Source organism: Oryctolagus cuniculus, chromosome 21 (genome assembly GCF_964237555.1).
Source record: "Oryctolagus cuniculus chromosome 21, mOryCun1.1, whole genome shotgun sequence".
Taxonomy (NCBI): Eukaryota; Metazoa; Chordata; class Mammalia; order Lagomorpha; family Leporidae; genus Oryctolagus; species Oryctolagus cuniculus.
In genome coordinates, this window is record NC_091452.1 from 8,158,608 (window position 1) to 8,184,745 (window position 26,138).

The 26,138-nt window shown below is 44.6% G+C and overlaps 1 protein-coding gene across 9 annotated transcripts in view; it reads left to right on the forward strand.

Moving 5' to 3' along the window:
• Window positions 1–26,138, forward strand: part of RAD9B (RAD9 checkpoint clamp component B) — a 77,279-nt gene that overhangs the window by 6,421 nt on the left and 44,720 nt on the right. For 8 of the 9 annotated variants that reach the window (XR_007911963.2, XM_051826768.2, XM_002719765.5 and 5 more), the window contains 7 exons: window positions 108–222; window positions 7,392–7,491; window positions 10,179–10,285; window positions 19,543–19,649; window positions 19,740–19,804; window positions 22,043–22,168; window positions 24,152–24,389. Coding sequence is in view for 8 of the 9 variants with exons in the window: in XM_051826768.2 (XP_051682728.2) it covers window positions 108–222; window positions 7,392–7,491; window positions 10,179–10,285; window positions 19,543–19,649; window positions 19,740–19,804; window positions 22,043–22,168; window positions 24,152–24,389 (858 nt within the window). In the remaining variant the exon portion in view is untranslated. Of the gene's footprint in view, window positions 1–107; window positions 223–7,391; window positions 7,492–9,631; window positions 9,835–10,178; window positions 10,286–19,542; window positions 19,650–19,739; window positions 19,805–22,042; window positions 22,169–24,151; window positions 24,390–26,138 lie in introns of those variants that run through there. The other variant, XM_051826772.2, reaches the window with a different exon arrangement.

A 26,138-nucleotide genomic window follows, 5' to 3' on the forward strand; every position in this document is an offset into this window, starting at 1 on the left:
GACAAATCTATTCATTTATGAATACAATACTCTTGTTAGTTTTTAAAAACTAATCTAACAATGATATTAGATATGTGTTTAATTTGTCTAATGTATTTGTGTTACAGTCAATTCTGCCCATCTTTAGATATCCGAACTCTCTTGAAAGAAATGTAGAAAAGTGCAAAATATTCACCAGATCTGATAAATGCAAAGTAGTTATTCAGTTCTTCTGCAGACATGGTAGGTGCAATTCAAACTAGTTTAAAATTAAAAAAAAAAAAAACTTTTTATATTTATAGTAGTAGTCAAATTGTGTATCAAGACTTCACATTGTTTTATTGCTTAGAATTTGTGTAGTTAGGTAACAGGGCAGTTCTAACTACTATTTTGTTGCTGTAGAAATATTATAAAATGATTTGTATTATTTATTTATCTTTTGAATTATCAGTGGCTCAGGATTGGTCTGCACTAAAACCAGTTTTTTTAAATGTCCATTTGAATTCAAACAATTGGTTGTTCTAAAATTTAGTGGTTGCTTAATATTCTGAGAGCGCTTTGTATGTTGTCTTAACCACAGATGGCCCTTGTAAGAATTGAATAATGACTATTTGTCCTAAAAACGGTCTAGGAAGCAGATATTATCATATGGGGCTGATGGAAGTGACTGTCATGTGACTGACGCAAGATCACATAGCTAGTAAATCAGAGAGCCTGGATTTGATTCCAGGCCCGTGAGAGTGGGAGCCAAAGCTTGCATTCATTCTCTGCTGCACCAAGCTGTCAGCAGATTTCCTGACTCCCAGCCTTGCATGGTGGGCATTAAAATGTTGTACTCACAGGACTTTAACATCCTGTACAGCGGTGATAAAGGGCAGGGACTCAGGAAGCTGCAAGGCCTAGGTTCTGCTCTTTCCTGCGTGAGACCTTGGAAAAATTATTTCCGATCTCTGAGCCTCACTTTCCCAATTTCCAAAATGGGGATAATGTTAGTACCAGCTTTGTAGGGGTTTGTGAAGTCTCAATGAGTATTTCCTGTAAAGTATTTAGGAAATGCCTGGAACATTCTCTAAGTATTAGCTCTCATTATATGTTATTATAATTGCAGCTATTTTCTTTGATTAACAGGAAGAATTTTGTGCTTTAAAAAAAATCTTCTATTTGTGATATTGGTCTAACTCTTTTTTTAAGAAAAGATGTATTTATTTATATGAAAGGCAGAGTTACAGAGAGGCAGAGGCAGAGGGAGAGAGGGAAATCTTTCATCTGCTGGTTCACTCTTCAGATGGCTGCTATGGTCAGAGAGAGAGAGAGAGAGAGAGAGAGAGAGAGAGAGATTGAGAGAGAGAGGCAGAGGCAGAGGGAGAGAGGGAAGTCTTTCATCTGCTGGTTCACTCCCCAGATGGCTGCTACGGCCAGAGCTGAGCAATCCAAAGCCAGGAGCCAGGAGCCAGGAGCCTCTTCTGGGTCTCTCATGTGAGTGCAGGGACCCAAGGACTTGGGTCATCTTCTACTGCTTTCCCAGGCCATCAGCAGGGAGCTCGATAAGAAGAGGAGCAGCCAAGACTAGAACCAGCACCCATATGGGATGCCAGCACTGCAGGCAGTGGCTCTACCCACTATGCCACAGCACCAGCCTCCTAAATCATTTTTTATAGTGGAATGATCGTATGGATTTTTATCTTACTGTTACAATTTATTCTGTATTAGTTAATTTTACCTTAATGTTTTTATTTTAGCATATATTTATGTTTCTTGCCTAAAAAATGCCAGTAATTTAACTTTTTTCCTATTCTTTGAACTTTAGTTTGTGTATAGCAAAATAATGAAATCACCATGATTAAAAGCATAGTAAGCCTTGATGTTCCAAAGATGTGGGTGTGAATTCTACTCTGCTTATTAGCTTTGTGACAGTACATAAACTCTCCAAATCTTCATTTTGTTCTGTTCAAAATGGGTGTAATCTCACCTACCCTCATGTTACAGGGTTTTCTTGAGTATAAAGTGAGGTCTCAAGTGTGAAGCACATAGCATGGAGCCTGACACAGAGGTAGTACTCTTAGCCAGTTAATGCTGTGATTACAATTATCCTCTGCCCTTGTTGCCAGTTGGATGTGTGTGTGTGTGTGTATGTGTGTTTAAAGATTTATTTACTTATTTGAAAGCAGAGTTACAGAGAGGCAGAGACAGAGAGAGCAAGAGAGGTGTTCCATCTGATGGTGCACTCCCCAGATGGCTGCAATGGCTGGAGCTGGGCCGATCTGAAGCCTGGAGCCAGGAGCTTCCTCCAGGTCTCCCACGTGGGTGCAAGGGCCCAAGGACTTGAGCCATCCTCTACTGTTTTCCCAGGCCACAGCAGAGAGCTGGATCAGAAGTGGAGCAGCCAGGACTGGAACCAAGCACCCATATGGGTGCCAGTACTGCAGGCAGTGGTTTTACTTGCTACATCACAATGCCGGCCCCCAATTGGATGTTTTTAAAAGATGCATTTATTTGAAAGACAAAGTGAAAGAGAAGAAGATCTTCCATCCACTGATTCACTCTCTAAATGACCATAATGGTCAGGTCTCAGCCAGGCTCAAGTCAGGAGCCTAGGACTTGGACCATTATCCACTGCTTTCCCAGGCAATTACCATTGAGCTGGCTTGGAAGTGCAGCAATGGGGACTTGATCTGGCATTCCAGTTCAAGTTGCAGCACAACCCACTGAATCAAAACACTAGCTCCACCAGTAGATTTTTTCATAAATTTCAAAAATCTATTTATTTGAAAGACAGAACAACAGAGATTAGATAGTAGAAAGATAGATCTTCCATCCTAAATGACTATAACAGTATGCCTGGGCTAGGCCAAAACCAGGAGCCTGGAGGTCAGTCTGGGTCTCCCATCTAGTCAGGGACCCAAGTCCTTGAGGTATCACTTGCTGCCTTCAAGGGAGTACATTAGTGGGAAGCTGGAATTAGAAGTGGAGTGAAGACTCAAACCAGGTGTTCTGATATGGGATGCTGGCATCTTAACTGCTACACCAAAGGCCCATCCTGCCCATTGGATTCTAAACAACCCAGTGTTCAGTTTTTGAAGTATCTCTAAAGTGGCTTGATTAGTGTCCAATAAATATTTGTGATTGGTTAATTTTTTGTTTTTGTAGGGTAGTTGTATGTGTTAGGTTACAAGTGAGGAAAAAGAGAAAAAACCAGACTGTCTAACACAAACTGGTCAACAATAAAGAATAATACTGGCTCATGTAATGAAAAAATTCAGTATTGGGTCATATGCATGGCTCAACCTAATCTTCCACTTCTTTTTCTTTTTTTAAGATTTATTTGTTTATTTGAAAGTCAAGGGGCCGTGCTATGGCATAGCAGGTAAAGCTGCTGCCTACAGTGCTGGCATACCATATGGGCGCCAGTTTGAGTCCCAGCTGCTCCACTTCTGATTCAGCTCTCTGCTATGGCCTGGGAAAGCAGTAGAAGATGGCTCAAGTGCTTGGACCCCTGCACCCACGTGGGAGACCTGGAGGAAGCTCCTGGCTCCTGGCTTCGGATCGGCATAGCTCTGGCCATTGCAGCCATCTGGGGAGTGAACCAGTGGATGGAAGACCTCTCTCTCTCTATCTCTCTTTCTACCTCTGCCTCTCTGTAACTCTGCCTTTCAAATGACTAAACAAATCTTAAAAAAAAAAAAAAGTAAAAATTAGAGAGAGGGAGAGCCAGAGAGAGAGATATTTTCCAAATATTGGTTCACCCCCCAGATGGCCACAACAGCCAGGGCTGGTGCAGGCTGAAGTCAGGAGCTTCATCCATGTCTCCCATATGGGTGCAGGGACCCAAGGACTTGGGCCATCTTCTGCTGCTTTTCCAGGCCAAGAGAGCTGGATTGGAAGTGGAGCAGCTGGGACTTGAACTGGCACCCACATGGGATGACAGCATTGCAGGGTAAATGTGGATAAATTTGCAACCGCAGAACTGAGAGGCATTCTAAGATGAAGAAGTGTGAAGGTAAAGGCTGAGAGTGTTTTGCGTGCATACATTTGGAAAAAGGGGAAGAAAGCAATTAGCAAGGAAAGGAGCATCAGGGATGCTCAGCTTCTCCGTCCTCTACCAGTTCTCATTTTTTCAAATGTTTGTTATGTGGGTATATATTTGTTATATGGGCATGTATAGGCTATTTCTAAAGAACGCCCCAGAAACTGGTAACTGTAGTTGCTTCTGGGGGTGGGGGGCACGACTCAGAACCGGAGGTGACTTCCTTTTTCCTGAATATTCTTTGATATCTTTTGCATTGTACACTATGTGCATTTATAACTATCTCCTCCAAAAGCGACTTGCAAATATATTTTAAAATACATAAGAAATGTCAGCTTTTGATACTTGTGTCTCTAAAAACAGAAGCCACATTGATCCCTCTAAAATAGGTCAGATTGAGGTGGGTGTTTGGCCTAGTTGTTAATACCCCATGTTCCATCGGAGTACCTGAGTTCAATACCTGCCCTGACTCCTGACTCCAGCTTCCCGCTAATGTGGACCCTGGGAGGCAGTGGTGATGGCTCAAGTAATGGGGTTTCTGTCGCATTCCTGGCTTGTGGCTTTGGTCCCAGACTGTCCTGGCCTTTGTAGGTATTTGGAGAGCGAACTTATGATGGGAGAGTGTGTATGCTCTTTTTCACTCTTAAATAAAAAAGAAAAACAGGTCAGATTATGTGATTGCAGTGCTCAGATCTCTCAGATAGCTCCCCATTTTACCCAAGGGAAAGCCAAAGATCTTGGATTAGGATCTTCCATAATTCAGAAGCTTCAGTGTGCTTCCTCCCTGAGGTGTGTGCCCTGCTCCAAGGCCTGTTGTCCTGTTTGTCTTCTTGTCTATCTGCTCTCACTAGAACATAAGCTCTATGAGGACAGAGATTTTTGTCTGTTTTGTTCTCTGCTAGTTCCAGCTCCTTAAATAATCCTTGTGTGGTTTATTATTATTAAAAGATTTATTTATTTATTTGAAAATCAGAGTTATACAGAGAGAGGAGAGACAGAGAGAGAGAGGGAGATCTTCTGTCTGCTACTTCAATCCCCAAATGGCCACAATGACGGGGGCTGCGCCAGGCCAAAGGCAGGGTCCAGGCGCTTTTTTCCGGGTTTCCCACGTGGTTTTCCCTTGGTGGGAAAATGAGGTCCTTAGATGATCCTGCCACAGCTAAGCCCAGTGCCAGGTAAATCATGAGTAGCAAGTGTTTGTTATTTTAAGCCAGTAAGTTTTGCAGTGGTTGTTATTTAGAAAAAGCTAACTAATATGTAGGTACCACAATATCTTCAGATGGAGATAACAGGTTGAGTCTGCAGCACCGTAGGGTAAGTGGTTAAAAATGTTTTATGGCGCTGGTATTGTGGTGCATTGGTTAGGCCACTGCTTATGAGGCTGGCATCCCAAATCAGAGCACCTGTTCAAGTTCTGCCTGCTACTGTGACCATTTGGGGAGTGAACCAGAGGATGGAAGATCTCTCTCTGCCTTTCAAATAAGTAAATCCTTAAATTAAAACAATACTATATATTATATATTGTATAAAGAAATGGAAGAGAAGAAACGATAGGCCCTAAACACAAAAACAAGTAAACAGAAAGGCTGCTTGTCTGGTTGATCAGTTTGTACTGTGTATCTGATAGGAAATATTGCACTGTACTACATAAAAATGTACAAATACTACATATAAATCTATTTAAATAGTAGAGAAGTCCATTTAAATAAATAAACAAAAATTCACACACCCCCCCCAAGAAAAACCCCAGAGCAAACTAATACAGCCTGGTACATAGTAGGTGCTCAGTAAATATTTATTAAGTTAATAAGTGTATTTTTTTAAAAAAAATGTATTCTTTTGAAAGATAGAGTTATACAGAGAGAGAGAGAGGCAGAGAGAGAGGAAAAGAGAACTTGTATCTGCTGATTGACTTCCTAAATGGCTGCCACAGCCAGGGCTGGGTCAGGCAGAAGCCAGGAGCCAGGGGCTCCATCTAGGTCTCCTACATGGGTGGCAGGGGCCCCAGCACTCGGGCTATCTTCTGCTGTTTTCCAGGCACATTGCCAGGGTTCTGGATCTGAAGCAAAGCATCCAGGATTTGAGCTGGCACTCCATATGGGATGCTGGCATTGTAGGTGATGGCTCAATCTGCCGTGCCACAATGCCAGTCCTCAGGATGCTGTTAATTCAGTTATAAACCACATAATTTGAGAAATGTTTCTAGTGAATCCTTTTGCCTTCTCACTGCAACGTTATTATGCAGGAGAAAGATCTTGCCTACCTGGACTTCATTATGAGTTCTACATGCAAATTCAAATTCTAGTTGTACCTGTTAAAACAGTATAGCCTTGGCCGGCGCCATGGCTCACTAGGCTAATCCTCCACCTAGCGGCGCTGGCACACCGGGTTCTGGTCCCGGTCGGGGCGCTGGATTCTGTCCCGGTTGCCCCCCTTCCAGGCCAGCTCTCTGCTGTGGCCAGGGAGTGCAGTGGAGGATGGCCCAAGTGCTTGGGTCCTGCACCCCATGGGAGACCAGGAGAAGCACCTGGCTCCTGCCATCGGATCAGCGCGGTGTGCCGGCCGCAGCGGCCATTGGAGGGTGAACCAACGGCAAAGGAAGACCTTTCTTTCTGTCTCTCTCTCTCACTGTCCACTCTGCCTGTCAAACAACAACAACAACAACAACAAAACAGTATAGCCTTGAAAAGTCACTTAGCCTCACCAAGGTGTAGTTTCCTCTTCTATTAAGTCCCTACCCCACAGGGATAAGGTGAAGTTAAGAGACAGTGATTGTATAAAATGTGTGCTACAGTTCCTGGCACTCTTTTCAGGGTGAGCATCCTAACTCAAAACCTGAAATCCAAAACTCTTTGAACATCATGTGCTCAAATGTTTTTGATTTCAGATATCCAAGTTAGGCATGTCCAACTAGTAAAAGTCAATGCAAGATCACAGATATTACAAAACCCAGGAAACTCAGAAATCGGAAGCACCTCTGGAACCAAGCATTTTGGATAAGGGTTACTCAACCTGCATTGCTTCCTTTCCTACTTTTCCTCTGAGAAAATAACTCATAAACCAGATGTCGAGGTCTGATCACCAAAAGTCCTACTCAGAAGGACCAGTCTTTGATGAAAGAGGATCACGGTCGTGGGCCACCACTGTTTGACACACAGCTGAAACTATTTCACGGGAGTTCAGGGACTCTGCCGTGTGATGCGGTCAGAGTGAGATGTTGCATGGTGTCCACTAGAGGGGGATAATCTCATTTCGTCAAGGAACAGTGCGGCTCCCAGCTTAATGTGCCTTTAAGCTTATTGCTTTAATTTGGCTGTGAAACTGAGACTTTTAAAATCTATTCATTTTACACTTTAAAAATATTGATATTGCTTTCTTCTTTTTTAAGGTATTAAAAGAACGCATAACGTGCATTTTCAAGAAAGTATGCCTGTGCAAGTTATTTTTGAAAAGAATATGTGTACTAATACACTAATGATTCAACCAAGGTAATGAGTCCTCTGTTATTTATTAATTTTTTTGTTTTTCTAAATATAGTGTGACCACAGAGAAAAGAATTAATTCTGTGGAACTTTTCAGTTACAGGGCTTATTTGTTTAAAGCTAAAACTTGACTTGGAGAATCACTGTACAGGATCAAGAGGAAGCCTTGAGAAAGATAATAACAGATAATAACCATCTAATGGTAGCATCATAATTTAGTGGTCCTTAAAGTTTCAGGAGCTGGTGCTTTGGCATAGTGGGTTAAACTACCTCCTGCAGTGCTGGCATCCCATATGGGTTCCAGTTTGAGTCCTGGCTGCTCCACTTCTGATCCAGTCCCCTGCTAGTGCGTCTGGGAAAGCAGTGGTAGATGGCCCAAGTGCTTGGGTCCCTGCACCCACATGGGAGGTCTGGAATAAGTTCTGAACTGAATAAGTTTCTGGCTGAAGCCAGAATCACAGCCCTTCATGTAGGTCTCCTTCATGGGTGGCAGGGGCCCAAGCACTTGAGCCATCATCAACTGCCTCCCAGGACACATTACTACAAAGCTGATCAGAAGTGGAGTAGCTGGGACTTGAACCAGCGCCCATATGGGATGTCTGCACTGCAGGTAGAGGCTTAACCTTCTATGCCACAGCACTGTCCCCCGCCTTATTATTATTATTATTATTATTTTAATTTCAAAGTCAGTACATGGTTCTTGCAATACATCCAAAATGTATCAAAGAGTGCAGAGGTAAAAAATGGAAGTATTGGGGCTGACTCTGGTGTAGTGGGTAAAGCCGCCACCTGCAGTACCAGCATCCCATATTGGTGCCAGGTTTTTTTTTTTTTTTTTTTTTTTTTTTTTTTTTTTTTTTTTTTTTGACAGGCAGTGGACAGTGAGAGAGAGAGACAGAGAGAAAGGTCTTCCTTTGCCGTTGGTTCACCCTCCAATGGCCGCCGCGGCCGGCACGCTGTGGCCGGGGCACCGCGCTGATCCGATGGCAGGAGCCAGGAGCCAGGTGCTTTTCCTGGTCTCCCATGGGGTGCAGGGCCCAAGCACTTGGGCCATCCTCCACTGCACTCCCGGGCCGTAGCAGAGAGCTGGCCTGGAAGAGGGGCAACCGGGACAGAATCCGTCGCCCCGACCGGGACTAGAACCCGGTGTGCCAGCGCTGCTAGGTGGAGGATTAGCCTAGTGAGCCGTGGCGCTGGCCAGCACCTCAATTTCAAAAGGAGTATAAAACTTAGAATGCAATTTTTTAAATATTTATTTTATTTATTTGAAAAGCAGAGCTATAGAGAAAGAGAGAGAGAGAGAGAGAAAGAGAGAGAGATCTTCCATCTACTTCCATTACTCCCCAAATGGTCACAATGGCCAGGGCTGGGCCACACCAAAGCCAGGAGCCAGGAGCTGCTTTTGGGTCTCCCACATGGGTGGCAGGGGGCCTGTGGGCCATTCTCTGCTGCCTTCCCTTGCACATTAGCAGGGACCTGGATCAAAAGTGGAGCAGACAGGACTCAAATCAGTGCCCATGTGGGATGCCAGCATCACAGATGGCATCTTTACCTGCTATGGCACAGAGCTGGTCCTACAATGCAGTTTTTAAAAAAACAAAAGGGGGTGAGCATTTAGCCTATTGGTTAAGATGTCTGTATCCCACATCGGAATCCCTGGGTTTGATTCCCAGCTCCAGCGTCTGAGTCCAGTTTCCTGTTAATGAAGACCTTGCGAGGCAGCAGTGATGGTTCAAGTAATTTTGTTCCTGCCATCTGTGTGGGATACCTTGTTGGATTCTGGGCTCCTGGCTTCAGCCTGGGCAGCTCCGACTGTTGTGGGTACCCGAGGAATGAACCAATGGATGGAAAATCTCTATGTATGTCTTTATGCCTTTCAAATAAATAAACCATAAATAATTTAAAAAAATAAAAAAGACAATCCATTAAAAAGTGGGCAAAGGATTTTAATAGGCGTTGCTTCAGAGAAGATACACGAATAGCCAAAAAGCACATGAAAAGATGCTCAACAATATTAGCCATTAGGAAGACATAAACCAAACAACTTTAAACATGTGAATTGTGTGTATATATATATATGTGTGTGTGTTTATATATAATATATATTATTTATAATATATAACTCTATCTATCTATCTATCTATAGAGAGAGACTTCTAGCTGTTGGTATACTCCCCAAATGCCTGCAATGACTGGGACTGGGCCTAGCTGAAGCCTCAAGATGAGAACTCAATCCAGTTCTCCCACATGGGTGGCAGGAACCCAGTCACTTGAGTCATCATCACTGCCTACCGGAGTCTGCATTATCAGGAAGCTAGAATCAGAATTTGATCCATGCATCAAACCCAAGTACTCCAATGTGAAAATGAGGGCATCTTGAATAATAGCCTAAATGCTTGCCACCATTTAAAAATATGTATTGGGCACACAGAAATTAATAGAATTTGTTTCTAGTGTTTTGTACATATTACAGCTTTCACACATTTTTCTATTCTTTTGGTCTTAAATGAATTTACAATTTAATATAGCAATTTGTGTATAAGAAAGATGATAGTCCTTTTGAATAAATTTTTCTAAACCTAAGCTAACTAACTTATTTATTTCCAGATTGAAATTTTGAGCCTCGGTTTATTAAAGAATATCTTTCTGTTTGTTTTTCAAGTGACGTTAAGACCTGAAATTATATTTTGTAGATTGCTTGCCGAGGCAATTGTTCTTTTTACACCGAGTCAAGAGGAAGTTACTCTGGCAGTTACTCCGCTGAATTTTTGCCTGAAGAGTCCTCATGAGGAATCAATGGGTAAGAATTTTATCTGTCATGGTGATGATGGATCACTACTTCCTTGCTGCTTTCTTGATTGCTAAGCAAACAGGAAGTATCAATGGCATAATATTTGTTCCTGCCTAAAAAACATAAAGTCTGGAACAATCATAGGAATTTTTGAGAATTACTAGAAGTTAAACAAACCAGTAATTAAAATATTTAGCTTTGAAACTCAGTTGTTTTAAGATTCGGTGATGGCTACTGAGGAAAATCTATTTTCAGTTAAAATTTTAAGGTCATTTTCTCATCCTTTACCATCCTTTGTGTTTAGCATGATGAAAAAGCAAGAGATCAGCAATCCAACTGAGTTGATCTTTGACTACATAAAACCTTGAATTGGAAATGCAAAATATTCATGATGGCACACATATCTAGAGCAGAAACAGTGAATGTTAAGCTGACTAATGGCTTAAGTCAGCTCTTCTAAGGGTTATGGAGAAGGAATGGCGAAGTTAAAACACCATTAAATCAGGATTTGGGGTATCATGAAAATCTTCTTGGGTCTGTCTGGCACAGCAAACTATTTCATACTCTTTGACGCTGGGTAATTTGTTTTCAGTGACAGCAGTGAAGAGAGAATATGAAAGAAGGAACTGGACTATTTTAAGTGAAAAACCAGTAGAACCAGGGCTTACATTGGATCAGATGACTTCTGTATGCTTAGTTCGTGCCAGGATCTGTTTTGAGAGTTTACATTTCTGAATTGATTTGATCTTTATAACGACTCTATGATGGGCACTATTATTATCCTCGTTTGACATATGAAGAAGTTGAAGTACAGAGAAATGATGTGACCTGCCTGGCGTCACAGGGAGTGGTAGCTTAGGATCTGAATATAGAAGCTGGGGCTCCAAGGTGCAGGTGCTGTTACTGCTTCCCTCCTCTCAGCTAGGGTGTTTTTTTTGTTTGTTTGTTTGTTTGTTTTTGTTTTTTTTTTGGCATCCAGGAGTGCATAATCTGGAAAATATGTGCTTGGCTCATGAAAGGGTCTGTTTTATGTTTCATTAAGCCATCTCTGAATAAAGATGGCCATTTAGTACCCAGGAGACGCTGTCCCTTGTGAATTGCTTTCTTAGGAGCAGCTATAGTTATGGTTGACTAGGGACCCAATGGCATGATCTTATCCTTGAACTTTTCTACATTAACACACTGGGAGGGACTGAGCCTTCTTCTTTGAATTCAATGTATATTTAAAGTGATGTTGGGTCCTTTTAGAAATGTATCATTTAACCCTTGTTCTTATTGCATATATAATTCGTGTTCATTGAAGAAAATTAAAAATACAAAAACATGCAAATAAAAAAGTCACCTGGGGCAGGCGTGGCATAGCAGATTAAGCCACTGCCTGGGATGCCAACAATCCATATCAGAGTGCCTGTTCCAGTCTTAGCTACTTTGTGCCTCCAATCCAGCTTCCTGCTAATATGCCTGGGTGACAGTAGATGTTGGCCAGAAAACCTGGGCTCCTGCTACTTTTTAAAGGGATTTGTTTTATTTTATCTGAAAGGCAGAGTGACAGGGAGGGAGGCAGGGAGAAAGAGGGGAGAGGGAGGGGAGGGGGAGAGAGAAAGAGAAATATCTCCCATCCTCTGGTTCACTTGCCAAATGCCTGCAACACCCAGGTCTGGACCAGGCTGAAGCAGGGAGCCAGGAAAGCCATCCAGTCTCCCATGAGGTTGCAGGGGCCCAAGCAGCTGGCTGTTATCCACTGCTCTCCCAGATGCAATTAGCAGGAAGCTGGATTGGAAGTGGAGTGGCTGGGACTTGAACCACCAAGTTATATGGGATGCCAGCCTTGCAAGCAGCAGCTTAACTCACTGTACCATGCTGGACCTGTGACATCTATTCTTTTTTTTTTTTTTTTTTTTTTTTTTGGACAGGCAGAGTGGACAGTGAGAGAGAGAGACAGAGAGAAAGGTCTTCCTTTTGCTGTTGGTTCACCCTCCAATGGCCCCTGCGGCTGGTGCATCCTGCTGATCCAAAGGCAGGAGCCAGGTGCTTATCCTGGTCTCCCATGGGGTGCAGGGCCCAAGCACTTGGGCCATCCTTCACTGCACTCCCTGGCCACAGCAGAGAGCTGGCCTGGAAGAGGGGCAACTGGGACAGAACCCGGCGCCCTGACCGGGACTAGAACCCGGTGTACCGGCGCCGCAAGGCAAAGGATTAGCCTAGTGAGCTGCGGTGCCGGCCCTGACATCTATTCTTAATATAAAACACTGAAGAACATGACAATTGGTGGGCATTTTCTTAACATGATGAAATACAGGTATTTCAATATATTTAAAGCCAGTATCTTACGTAATAGATAAACACTAGTGTCATTTCCTCTAAGGTCAGAAACAAAGTGAGGACAGATGTTACCTCCGTTACTGTTTAACATTGTATTAGAGTTGTCAGTCAGTGTAATTAGATACAAGGAGTCGATTAGAGGCATGTACAAATGACAGGATAGTGTGCTAACTCAAACAATAAAACAATTCATTAAGGTAGCAGAATATAACACAAATATGAAAAAATCAAATTGGTTTTTAAAAATGTTTATTTTTAGTTATTTGAAAGGGAAGGGGGGGAGAGAGAGAGAGAGAGAGAGTGAGTGAGTGAGTGAGTTAAGTGTCTTCCATCCACTGGTCACTCCTGAAATGCCTGCAGACAGCCAGGGCTGGGGCAGGCCAAAGCTAGGAGCCTGGAACTCTCTCCGGGTCTCCCACGTGTATGGCAGGGACCCGAGTACTTGAGCCTTTCTCTGCTGCCTCCCAGGATGCATTAGCAGAAAGCTGGACTGGAAGCAGAGGAGCTGAGACTTGAGCTGGCACTCTTACATGGGATGTGGGCATCTCAAGTGGTGATTTAATCCCACTGTGTCACAGTACCTGCCCCAGATAATTTTCATATACACAACCAATATTCAGTTAGAGGACATGATGATAGGAAAAAACACACTTACAACAGCAACAAAGAAGAATAGATGCCTTGGAATAAACAATAAATATAATAGAAATTAGTCCATAGCTATAAGGAAATATAACTTGCTGCTGGTTAGCACTAACAGACACAGGTGAGAAAATAAGACTTTTTCAGTAAAAATTTGCTCAGCTGAAGGATTGAAAATAAAGTTTGGTGGCTGGCACCACGGCTCACTAGGCTAACCCTCTGCCTGTGGCGCCAGCACTCCAGGTTCTAGTCCCAATTGGGGCACCGGATTCTGTCCCGGTTGCTCCTCTTCTAGTCCAGCTCTCTGCTGTGACCTGGGAGGGAAGTGGAGGGTGGCCCAAGTGCTTGGGCCCTGCACCCCCATGGGAGACCAGGAGGAAGCACCTGGGTCCTGGCTTCGGATCGGCGCAGCGCGCCAGCCGTGGAGGCCATGTGGGGGGTGAACCATCAGAAGGAAGACCTTTCTCTCTGTCTCTCTCATTGTCTAACTCTACCTGTCAAAAAAAAATAAAAATAAAAAAGAAAATAAAGTTTGGTTTCCTAAGTGGGCCTTACCCATAGATGTAATTGTCATTCAAGAGCTTAGTGTCACAAAGTTCTCCTATATGATATTTTAGTTACTATATCTTTAGTATCTTTACTATATATATATATATTTATATATCTTTACTATATATTTATAGCTTTACTATCTTGTAATGGAAAAGAACACAAAGAATATATGTGAATCAAAATTGTATTTTTGCCTTTCTCATTAGAAATTTTATTTACCTCAGATAAATTTAGATAAGAACTCTGGTATTTTACATAAATAGTTTGATTTATGTGGACTTGGAGCAGACCCTAAATTGCTGGAGAGTTCAAGAGGGATGTATAAATATTATATTGAATTTCTCATTTGAACAAAGATAATTAAAAATAGTATACAGATATTGAGGGGGCAGAAGGAAATGGGATACAGTCTGAGAGAAAAACATTATGTTTCCCCCTGCCCTTCAAATTCACCATTCTTTTTTTTTTTTTTTTTTTGACAGGCAGAGTGGACAGTGAGAGAGAGAGACAGAGAGAAAGGTCTTCCTTTTGCTGTTGGTTCACCCTCCAATGGCCCCTGCGGCTGGTGCATCCTGCTGATCCAAAGGCAGGAGCCAGGTGCTTATCCTGGTCTCCCATGGGGTGCAGGGCCCAAGCACTTGGGCCATCCTTCACTGCACTCCCTGGCCATAGCAGAGAGCTGGCCTGGAAGAGGGGCAACTGGGACAGAATCCGGCGCCCCGACCGGGACTAGAACCCGGTGTGCCGGCGCCGCAAGGCAGAGGATTAGCCTATGAGCCGCGGCGCCAGCCATCCATTCTTTTTCAAAAACGGCTTTATGAGCTTTAATTCACAGAGCATGCATTTCATCCATTGAAGGTAGATAATTCAGATTCTAACAAATACTTTTAAATCTCAAAAACAGAAAGTAGACAATTCAGTGATCGTTAGTGTATTCACAGACCTTGTGCAATCATCATGATCAACTTCAGAGTATGTGATCATCCCTCCGCAGAATACCCATGCCCCTTAGCAGTCACTTCTCATTTCCTCCCAGCCCCAATCCCTGGCCATCACTGATCTGTGTTCTGTGTCTGGGGATCTGCCTGTTATGGTACATTTCTTATAAATATGAAGTCGCATATGTGAAATGTCCCTTTGTGTCTGGCTTCTTTCACTGATGTTTTCAAGGTTGTTCCATGCTGTAGTATGTATCTGTACTTTCTTTTTATTGCTGAATTATTCCTTGTATGGATACGCCACATTTGATTTATCTGTCTTTACCTCACTTGCTGGGCATTTTGACTGTTTTGCCTTTTGGTGTTTCTAATTAATGTGGCTGAGCATTCACATATACACTTTTGTGTGGATGTACGTTTTTACTTAACTTGGGTATGTACCAAGGAATACAATTGCTAGGTCATATGGTGATTCTGTTGAGAACTTGAAAAAGTGCCAGACTGTTTTCCAAGGCAGCTACACTGCTCTACACTACTGCTGGCAGATTGCGAGGGTTTGGATTTCTCCACGTCCTCAACAATCTTGTTATTGTCTGTCTTTTGGACTGTTGCCGTGAAGTAGGTGTGAAGTGGTGTCTCATTGTAGGTCTGACTCGGCTTTTCCCAGTGATAATGATGTGGAGCACCTTTTCTTGTATTCATTGGTTATTTGTGTGTCTTCTTTGCAGAACTGTCTGTTCAAATCCCTTACCCATTTCTCACTTAGGATATAAAGAGCACATTGCCCCTTCCTTGACCCTTCCTCTCACCTCCCCCCAACCGGTTTCTTCCCTTTAGCTAAGACCCTTGGTGCCAAACCAGAGCCTTCCAGACTCCTTGCAAAGCAACTGGCAAAACAGAGAAGCTGCACAGATAAGAGGAAAGCTCCTAGAGGCTTCAAAGAGCCCCTGCCCTCCCGCCAGCTGCTTTCTACCTCCCTCCCACCCCCAGTAGGGGCAAATTCCCTCCTTAATCAGATAAAAACCCAGCTGTCAGCACAGCCAGCGTGCAGTCTTTTTGGAGACTTCGCCACCTCTTTGCTTCAATAAAGCAACCCGTGTCTGTTGAGCTGGGTCTCTGTCTCCTTTCTCCATCTCTCCTGGAGTAGGAAAGAACTCTGAGCTATTCCAGACCCCACTGGTTATTTGTCTTCTGAGTGTCCTGACATTAGCCCCTATCAGACACATGACTTGCAAATGTTTTCTCCTATTCTGTGGGCTGTCTTTATTTTCTTGATCATGTCCTTTGAAGCACAGAGTTTTAAATTTTTTAAAACTTATTTTTATTCATATTTGAAAGGAGAGTTAGAGTGATGAGGAGAGAGAGAAAGATCGATCTTCCATCTGCTGGTTCACTCCCCAAATGACTGCAACTGCCGGTGCTGGGCTTGTCCAAAGCCAGAAGCCTGGAGCTTGATCCTGGTCTCCCTCGTCGGGGCAGGGGCCCAAGTATTTGAGGGCATCTTCCACTGCTTTTCCCAGGCCATTAGCAGGGAGCTGGATGGGAAGTGGAGCAGCTGGGACTTGAACTGGTGCCCATATGGGATGCTGGCATTGCAGACGGAGGCTTAACATGCTATGCCACAGTGCCGGCCCCAGAGTTTTTAATTTTGATGGAATCATACTTACTTGTTTTTCTTTTGATGCTTTTGGCACCTCATTCATTTTTAAATCATAAAATAATATGTAATTAAGGGCATAATAACTATTCCTTTGATTATCTTGGAATGTACATGTTAGGTTTCAAATGTCAGGGTTTGATCTGGCAATAGTTGTTGAGAAAAGTCTAATATAGAGACATTTACATAGTACCCCATAATTATGAGAGTATTTTAAAAAGTTCATGGAAAATCAAGTTAAAACATATCTATTTGATGCAAAAATGTTTGAAATACATCCATTTAAAATTATTTATTTATTTATTTGACAAACAGAGAGACAGAGACAGCTCTTGTCTGCTCTTCACTCTCTAAATGTCCTCAAAGCTGATACTGGGTGAGGTTGAAGCCGGGAACCGGGAAATCCAGGTCTCCCCTGCTGGGGTAGGAACCCAGGTGCTGAGCCATCACTGCTGCCTCCCAGGGTTGCATTAACAGGAAGCTGGAATCAGGAGCCAGAGCTGGGGAGTGAACCCAGGTACTCCCATGTGGGATGTCAGCGTCTTAACCAGTAGGCTGAATGCATTTCACAGACTTTTTGAAGACCTTTTATAAGCATGGATTTCAATGTTTTTTGCACCAAATAAACTTATCTTTTAATTTCATTTTACACGAACTTTCTCAAGCACCCTCGTATGTGCAGTTTTTATGTATGCCCGTCGAAGTGGCAGTCGTTCTTCTGCCATCTTTACTAAGGAGCTTCTCCCTCACAGTCCACATGAATCTTCACAGCAGTGCTGTTAACAACAGTCACAGAGTGGAAAGCCAAATGCCTTCCATTCATGACGAATGAATAAACAAAACGCAGTCTGCTCACACAATGGAATATCATTCAGCCACAAAGAAGAATGAAGTATTGCTACATGTCACTGAACCTAGAAGACATGCCAAGTTACAGAAGCCAGGCAGAAAGACCACGTAATGCACAATCTGTTTACAGGAAATACTAGAAGAGGTAAACCCACAGGGACTGAAAGGAGAGGAGTGGTTGCCAGGGCCTGGGAAGAGAGTAGAAAGACGAGTAACTGCTAACAGGTGTGGGGTTTTGTGGGGAGCAACTCGGACTAGACTATTACTCGAATTAAGACTTATTCTATGCATCTGCTCTCCCACAATATGGCGCTGGGAGAGGAGTAAACAGCTTCTACACAGCTGCCTCCAGTTCAACCAATAAACAGCAGGACCTGCTCCTGATTGGAGGAGAGCAGCGTGCTCGGCGTGTGGGTAGCAGAGTTGGGATTGGTGGAAGAGGACTATAAAGGAGGAGAGAGACAACATGCACCAGGGAACATCTATCTGAAGGAACATCTGTGCAGCCCCCGAGAAGAGAAGAGCCGGCCGGCGGTGTGCCGCTCCCCCGCGGAAGTGGGGAATGTGGCCAGGGGGAAACCGCCCTTCCACGGAGGTGGAAGGGACGGTAGCCAACCCGGGAAGAACCAGCAGCAAACCCGGGAAGGGCCGAGCAGACGAAAGAACAGCGCAGGGTCCTGTGTCGTTCCTCCACGAAGACGGGGAGCGACATAATGGTGCCGTGACTCGGATAGGAAACCTAGGCAGGGTTTAGTGTCGTTCCTCCACGAAGAGGGGGAGTGACAGGGTTTCTTTCAGAGATGATGAAAATGTTCTGGAATTTGATAGTAGTGATGGATGCATCACCTTTGGAGTGTATTAGAAGTCATTGAGTTATCACTTTAAAATGGTGAATGTTGGGGCCAGAGTTGTGGCCTAGCAGGTAAAGCCACTGCCCATGTGGGCACTGATTCATGCTCCAGCTGCCCCACTTCTGATCCAGCTTCCTGCTGATGGCCTGGAAAATCAGCACAAGATGGCCCAAGTACCTGGGCCCCTGCATCCGCATGGCAGACCCAGATGAAGCTCCTGGCCCTTGGCTTGGGCCTGGGACAATCCTGGCCATTGAGGCCATCTGGGAAGTGAACCAGCAGGTGGAAGATCTTTCTTCCCCTGTCCCCCCACCTCTTGTATCTCTTTCAAATAAATAATCTTCTTTAAGAAAAGGTAAATATGTGAATTATATCTCAGCTAAACTCGCTTTGTAAACTATTTTATTATTATTATTTTATTTATTTGAAAGAGTTACGGAAAGAGGTAGAGCCAGAGAGAGAGAGCGAGCCAGGAAGAGAGAAGAGAGTTCTTCCATTCACTGATTCACTCCCCAAATGAACACAACGGCCAGAGCCAGAGCTCGTGGGTTCAGGGGCTCAAGGACTTGGGCCATCTTCTACTGCTTTCCCAGGCCATAGCACAGAGCTGGATCAGAAGTGGAGCAGCTGGGACTCGAACTGACGCCCATATGGGATGCTGGCCCCATAGGCGGTGGCTTTACCTGCTATGCCACAGCACCAGCCCCTAAGCTATGTTTTGTAATTTAGATTGATATATCTAATTTATCTGTTAATCATCTTTTTTGTTAATATTTTTGAAGTAAAATTGTATGTAATGAATTAAATAAAATATTAACACAGAAAATATTCATATATTATAGTTCCCTTTACAATACATTGGCTATTATGGTATTGTGGTCATTTATTGCTTATAACAAGCCACTTCAAAATGCTGTGGCTTAAGATATGACTTACCGTGATCTCTCATGCTTCTGTGGGTCCATGGGACTCAGCTGGGCAGTTCTCCCTTGGGGTCTCTCATGCACTTGTAGTTCAGCACAGGCTGGGCCTGGACTGATCTGCAGATGTGAAGATGGCTCACACGGCTCCTGGTTGGTGTGAGGAGCTCAGTGGGGCTGTTAACCAGAGTGCCTACACACAGGTGCCCTCTGTAAGCTGGCCCCACAGGACTGAGTTACAGCAGCACGTGTTGCAGAAGACAGGAAGTAGAGGCTGCCTATCTCTGACGGCCGGGCCCAGAACCGTGTGCCAGGCCACTTTGGCAGGCCCTTTGGTCAGAGCAGTCCAGCGCTCACCCACATTTAAGGACAAGGGACAGGCAGACATAGACCCCACCTGTCAATGAAGTACTATTAAAGAATTTGTAGCTTTATTGACCACCCCCCCCCATTTACGGGTACATTTTTGTACTAAACATTAAGTAAATACTTTGGCAACTAAATTTTGTCTTTATTTGCCTATATTATGAAACAGATTTGACCAACTCTGTGTACAGTGAGATGTTTGTTGGCCCAGATGAGTTTGACTTCTTTCAGATTGGAGTGGATACGGAAATAACATTTTGCATCAAAGAATTGAAGGTAAACAAGTAATTGTGTCAAATGAAAATCCAAATTTTCATTTTTTTTTAATAAAGACTTAAAGGTTTTTTTTTCTTTTTTTTTCCCCAGGGGATGCTGATATTTTCAGAAGCTACACATGCTCCTATATCCATTCATTTTGATTTTCCTGGGAAGTAGGTCCTTGGAAACTTTTCCAAATTTGTTTCTTTTCTTTCTTTATATATCAGTAATAAACCCCCGTTGGTCACTGTGAACTTAATTCACACCTCAGGAATTGCTTGATTTTATTAGCAATAAAACTATAGCAAACTATAAAGTTTTGAAAGAAGCCATTAAGAGGGTGGTTTTGTTTTGTTTTGTTTTGTTTTGTGTGTGTGTGTGTGTGTGTGTTTAATTTGACAGGCAGAGTCAGACAGTGAGAGAGACAGACAGAGAGAAAGGTCTTCCTTCCGCTGGTTCACCCCCCAAATGGCCGCTACGGCTGGTGCGCTGCGCCAATCCGAAGCCAGGAGCCAGATGCTTCCACCTGGTCTCCCATGCCGGCGCAGGGCCCAAGCACTCGGGCCATCCTCCACTGCCTTCATGGGCCACAGCAGAGAGCTGGACTAGAAGAGGAGCAACCGGGACAGAATCCGGCACCCCGACCGGGACTAGAACCCGGAGTGCCGGCGCTGCGGGCGGAGGATTAGCCTAGTGAGCCAAGGTGCCAGCCGGAGTGAAACACTTATAAGTTAAACACAGTGCTGATAAATTGCTTAATTAGAGCCATATTGGGGCTGGTGCTATGTTGCAGTGGGTTAAGCTGCTGCCTGCAGTGCTGGCATCCCATATCGGCACCTGGCTGCTCCACTTCTTTTTTTTTTTTTTTTTTTTTTAAGATTTATCTATTTATTTAGTTGAAAGTGAAAGTTACACAGAGAGAGGAGAGGTAGAGAGAGAGAGAGAGAGAGGTCTTCCATCCGATGGTTCACTCCCCAATTGGCCACAACGGCCGGAGCTATGCAGATCCGAAGCCAGGAGCCAGGAGCCTCCTCCCGGGCTCCCATGTGGGTACAGGGGCCCAAGGACCTTGGCCATGTTCTACTGCTTTCCCAGGCCATAGCAGAGAGCTGGAGTGGAAGTGGAGCAGCTGAGTCTCGAACCAGCGCCCACATGGGATGCTGGCGCCTCAGGCCAGGGCGTTAACGCACTGCACCACTGTGCTGGCCCCTGCTCCACTTCTGATCCAGCTCCCTGCTAATGCACCTGGGAAAGCAGCAGGAGATGGCTCAAGTGCTTGGGCCTCTGCAGCCACATGGGAGACCCAGAAGAAGCTCTTGGCTCCTGACTTCAGCCTGGCCCAGACCCAGTTGTTGCGGCCATTTGGGGATTGAACCAGCAGAGAGATCTATCTCTCTGTCTCTCCTCTCTCCCTCTGTAACTCTGCCTTTCAAATAAATAAATCTTCAAGAATATATTTATACAGGCCGGTGCCGTGGCTCACTAGGCTAATCCTCCGCCTTGCGGCGCCAGCACACCGGGTTCTAGTCCCAGTCGGGGCACTGGATTCTGTCCCGGTTGCCCCTCTTCCAGGCCAGCTCTCTGCTGTGGCCAGGGAGTGCAGTGGAGGATGGCCCAAGTCCTTGGGCCCTGCACCCCATGGGAGACCAGGATAAGTACCTGGCTTCTGCCATCAGATCAACGTGGTGTGCCGGCCACAGCACGCCGGCCGCAGCGTGCTGGCTGCAGCAGCCATTGGAGGGTGAACCAATGGCAAAGGAAGACCTTTCTCTCTGTCTCTCTCTCTCACTGTCCACTCTGCCTGTCAAAAAAAATATATATATATTTATACAGTGTAAACAAATTAAGTCTCTATGAAACCATACATATTTCAGAACTGAAAAGTCAAATGAGGTTAGGTTAAGATGTGTTTTATGAGATTTGTGATTTCCATAGGTCCATTCAGCTCTTAGGACTGTTAATTTGTGAAAACACAAAATTGATATTTAATTGTGCATTTTTTTTTTACTTCAGAACAAAATATATATTTTTTGAAAGGCAGAGTTACAGAGAGAAGAGGAAAGATAGACAAAGAAAGAAATCTTTCATCCACTGGTTCACTCCCCCATGGCCACCAGGGCTGACGCTGGGCCAGGCTGAAACCAGAAGTCTGTACCTTCTTCCGGGTCTCCCACGTGGGTGCAGGGGCCCAAGGAGTTGGGTCATCCTCTGCTGCTTTCCCAGGCCATATCAGGGAGCTAGATGGGAAGTGAGCAGCCAGGACTCAAACCAGTGCCCATATGGGATGCTGGCGTCACAGGTGGAAACTTAACCAGCTATGCCACAATGCCGGCCCCTAAAATATCACTTTCTAATGTGTTCCTAATCTCCGTCAGAAAATGAGTGTCGTTTTTGCTCTGACGTCTTTTCAGACCCATGGCTTTAAGTCTCGATGATATGTTATTGGAAGCAAACTTTATTCTGGCTACGTTGGATGACGGTCCCAGCAGGGCATCCTCGCCACAGTCATCACTGTGTCTTTCACAGACAGGAGGCAGGTAAGGCCGTGTTTTCATTTCCTTATTGGTTGGGCCAAACCACTGCCGTATGCTCCTGAGACAATCCAGTAGCATTCACTTAGGAAACAATAGAGTAGGGAAGCATTGAAGCCAGGAAATTTGACTGACTCCGGAGCTTCAGTGAGACCTACCTGGAATATGGAGCGCTCGCTGATCTTGCAGCCAATGTTTGTGTTTCCTCTTCTGAACAGAATCTTCCAGGAGTGTCTGGTGTATCTCTGTTACTGTGCAAAGACTCATTTCCAATTTTTAGCTGAGTTTTTTCCATCTTTGGAGCAATAGAGTTCAATTTCACTGGGCCTATATTTACAACTTCAAACTCTCCCAGATGCAGGGGATATTGGGACAACCAATGTTTTTCTTTCTTATTTTTTCTTAAAAGTTCCTTTTGGGGGAAAGAGGGTTTCTTCACTGTAAAGTATTAGAAAGGGGGCCAGTGCTGTGGCACAGCTGGTTAAAACCCTGCCTGCAGTGCCAGCACCCCTTACGGGAGCTGGTTTGAGATCCAGGTGCTCTACTTCCGATCCAGCTCCCTGCTAATGCTCCTGGGAAGTGCAGTGGAGGATGGCCCAAGTCCTTGGATCCCTGCACCCATGTGGGAGACCCAGAAGAAGCTTCTGGCTCCTGGCTTCAGATCAGCTCAGCTCTGGCCATTGCAGCCATTTGGGGCGTGAACCAGTGGATGGAAGACCTCTCTGTCTCTACCTCTCTGTAGACTCTTTCAAATAAATAAAATAAATCTTTAGAAAAAAAAGTAACACAAAGTTAAAGTGAGAAATTTGGAAAATATGGAAAAGTACAAAAAAGAAAATAAAACTCACCCAATAATTATCCCACCTAGAGATAGCTTCTGTGAACATTTGGCTCACTGTGACTTTCAGACTTTTTATTTTGCATGTACCTGCATTTTTTAAAAAAGATTTATATTTATTTGAAAGTCAGAGTTACAGAGAGGTAGAGGCAGAGAGAGAGAGGTTTTCCATCCGCTGGTTCATTCCCTAGATGGCCACAACAGCTGGAGCTGTGCTGATCTGAAGCCAGGAGTCAGGAGCTTTCTCCGGGTCTCCCACGTTGGTGCAGGGTTCCAAACACTTAGGCCATCCTGCACTGCTTTCCCGGGCCATAGCTGAGCTGGATTGGAAGTGGAGCAGCCGGGACAAACTGGTACCCATATGGGATGCCAACACTGCTTTACCCGCTATGCTACAGCACCAGCCCCTGTACTTGTATTTTGAAACAAGATTGAGAGGCAGGTGTTTAGCCTAATGGTTAAGATGTCCAGGTCTCATATCAGAGTACAAAGGGATTGAGGCCTGGCCCCAGCTCTTGCTTCCAGCTGACAATGCAAACTCTGGGCAGCAGCAATGATTGCTCAAGTAATTGGATTTTGCCACTCATGTGGGGGTCCTGGCCCCACCTTAGTCCAGTTCAGCCCAACCCCAGCCATTGCAGGCATTTTGGAAGTAAACCAGTGAATGGGCGCTCTGTCTGTCCATCTGCCTGTCTATTTGTCTCTGTCTTGCTCCCTCTCAAATTAAAACAAAAGATTGGGGATTTATATACTACATGTAATTTTATATCCTGTCTTTTCATCATAAAATATATCATGGACATGTTCCAAATATTACTGATTATGACATGAAAGCATGATTTTTAATGACTGCATAAAATTTTATCACTTAGATGTATAGTAATTTATTTAAATTTTTACCCAACTTGGTCCTGTTATCCTATCACAGGATATCTCACCCATACTGGATTGCTTTACTGAAAGATTTGAATCATCAGGAGAATTTCCAAATGATTGTATACATGCATCTTAGCTTTCAAAAATTAGTTCTGTGCTATTTCAGTATTTTTCCTAAACCAGTACTATCTTTGTCCCCACATTGCTCCATTAGGTACATAAAAATGTGTTTATAAGTAAACAGTTCATTCATTTAATCCCTTTTAATACCTCAGGTCAGATCTGATACAGTCAAACTCCGAGACCAGTAAAAATGTAACCAGCCAGGTCTCAGAGAATATCTCAAGAATAGCAACCGAAAAATTTCATCCCCATGTGACTTGCACACACATCTCTACGTTGGAAAACCGTGGTAGCCCTGTCATGACAGGGGTGAACGCAGACATCAGTGAAGTTCCAGAGAGCATCGTCAGTGACACAGAAGAAGGGCCAGGCTGTTCACACCTCAGGAAGGTAAGAGAAAAGGTCGAAACACAACCATGTGCAGGTCGGGAATTCCTATCAGCTGTCTCCTTTGCACTCTTGCTGCCCCAGCCCACCCCCAAGATCCTGAAAACCAAGTTCTTATTTTTTGGGAGGGGAGAGGTGAAGTCTCAAATAGAGAAAAGTCTGATTTACAGAATCTCAATACAAAGTAGTGAAATTGCTCAGTCAGTAATTTCTAACAAAGCATGTTCTAGAAGACATTTTGGTCACTTGTTTTCCAGAATGGATTATACTGTAGTCTAGTCTGTCTCTGAATACAAACTGTGTGAATGTTTGTGTCACACACATTGCGCTTACTTTTCCATAGGCAATAGCAAGTGGTCGTTTTCCTGTTGCTTCAGGTCCCTAACGGTCTTTAGTTTCCTCGCCAGGGCAAGGAGAGCTCAGGCCTGAACGCTCCAGGAGCATGAGTGGAACAGTCTTTACTCCACGGTTCCGCCACATCCTTGCAGTTTAAAAAGGCTCTGTTGGAAAGAGCGAATTATGGCCTTGCTGTGACAAACTCTTGTAAAGCTGAAATTACGTGATGAGTCAGTGGTCAGGTTCCCCACAAACCGCTCTGAGCCTTTGGCTGGCCTTCAGGTCTGTTCTCCACTCCCAGTTCTCTCCACAGTGTACGCACATAGACTGTGTCCAAGCATTGGGGCTACAGGGAGGCAGCGGGGTCAACGCTCTGTCTTGCCACTGACTGGCTCGGTGACTTGGCTATGTTACTTAGCAGTTTCCTTATCAGTAAAATGAGGATAATAATTATACCCATTAAATGGAATTGTAAAAATTAATTGAGCTAATATTTTTTTAACAGAGTTAGACAGTGAGAGACAGAGAGAAAGGTCTTCCTTCTGTTGGTTCACCCCCCAAATGGCTGCTACGGCCAGTGCGCTGCAGCTGGCGCGCCATGCCAATCTGAAGCCAGGAGCCAGATGCTTCCTCCTGGTCTCCCATGCCGGCGCAGGGCCCAAGCACTTGGGCCATCCTCCACTGCCCTCCCGGGCCACAGCAAAGAGCTGGACTGGAAGAGGAGCAATTGGGACAGAATCTGGCGCCCCAACTGGGACTAGAACCTGGGGTGCCAGTGCCGCAGGCAGAGGATTAGCCTAGTGAGCCATGGCGCTGGCCCTGACCTAATATTTGTAACTGGCACATAGTCAAGTTCTCCAGAGAAATTACTGTTCCGTGTCACTCTTTTTTTTTTTTTTTTTTTTTTTGACAGGCAGAGTGGACAGTGAGAGAGAGAGACAGAGAGAAAGGTCTTCCTTTTGCCGTTGGTTCACCCTCCAATGGCCGCTGCGGCCGGCGCGCTGCGGCCGGCGCACCGCGCTGATCCGATGGCAGGAGCCAGGAGCCAGGTGCTTTTCCTGGTCTCCCATGGGGTGCAGGGCCCAAGCACCTGGGCCATCCTTCACTGCACTCCCTGGCCACAGCAGAGGGCTGGCCTGGAAGAGGGGCAACCGGGACAGAATCCGGTGCCCTGACCGGGACTAGAACCCGGTGTGCCGGCGCCGCTAGGCGAGGATTAGCCTAGTGAGCCGCGGCGCCGACCGTGTCACTCTCTTGATAGCCATTTTGATGCTAGTGGCATTCGTATCATAATGCCTTATTTATGTGCTGGACTATTTGTTAACTTCTCATTTTAAAATTAACTTCAGACTCTTAAAGCTTACAAAGTAGGCTGGCGCTGCGGCTCAATAGGCTAATCCTCTGCCTGTGGCACCA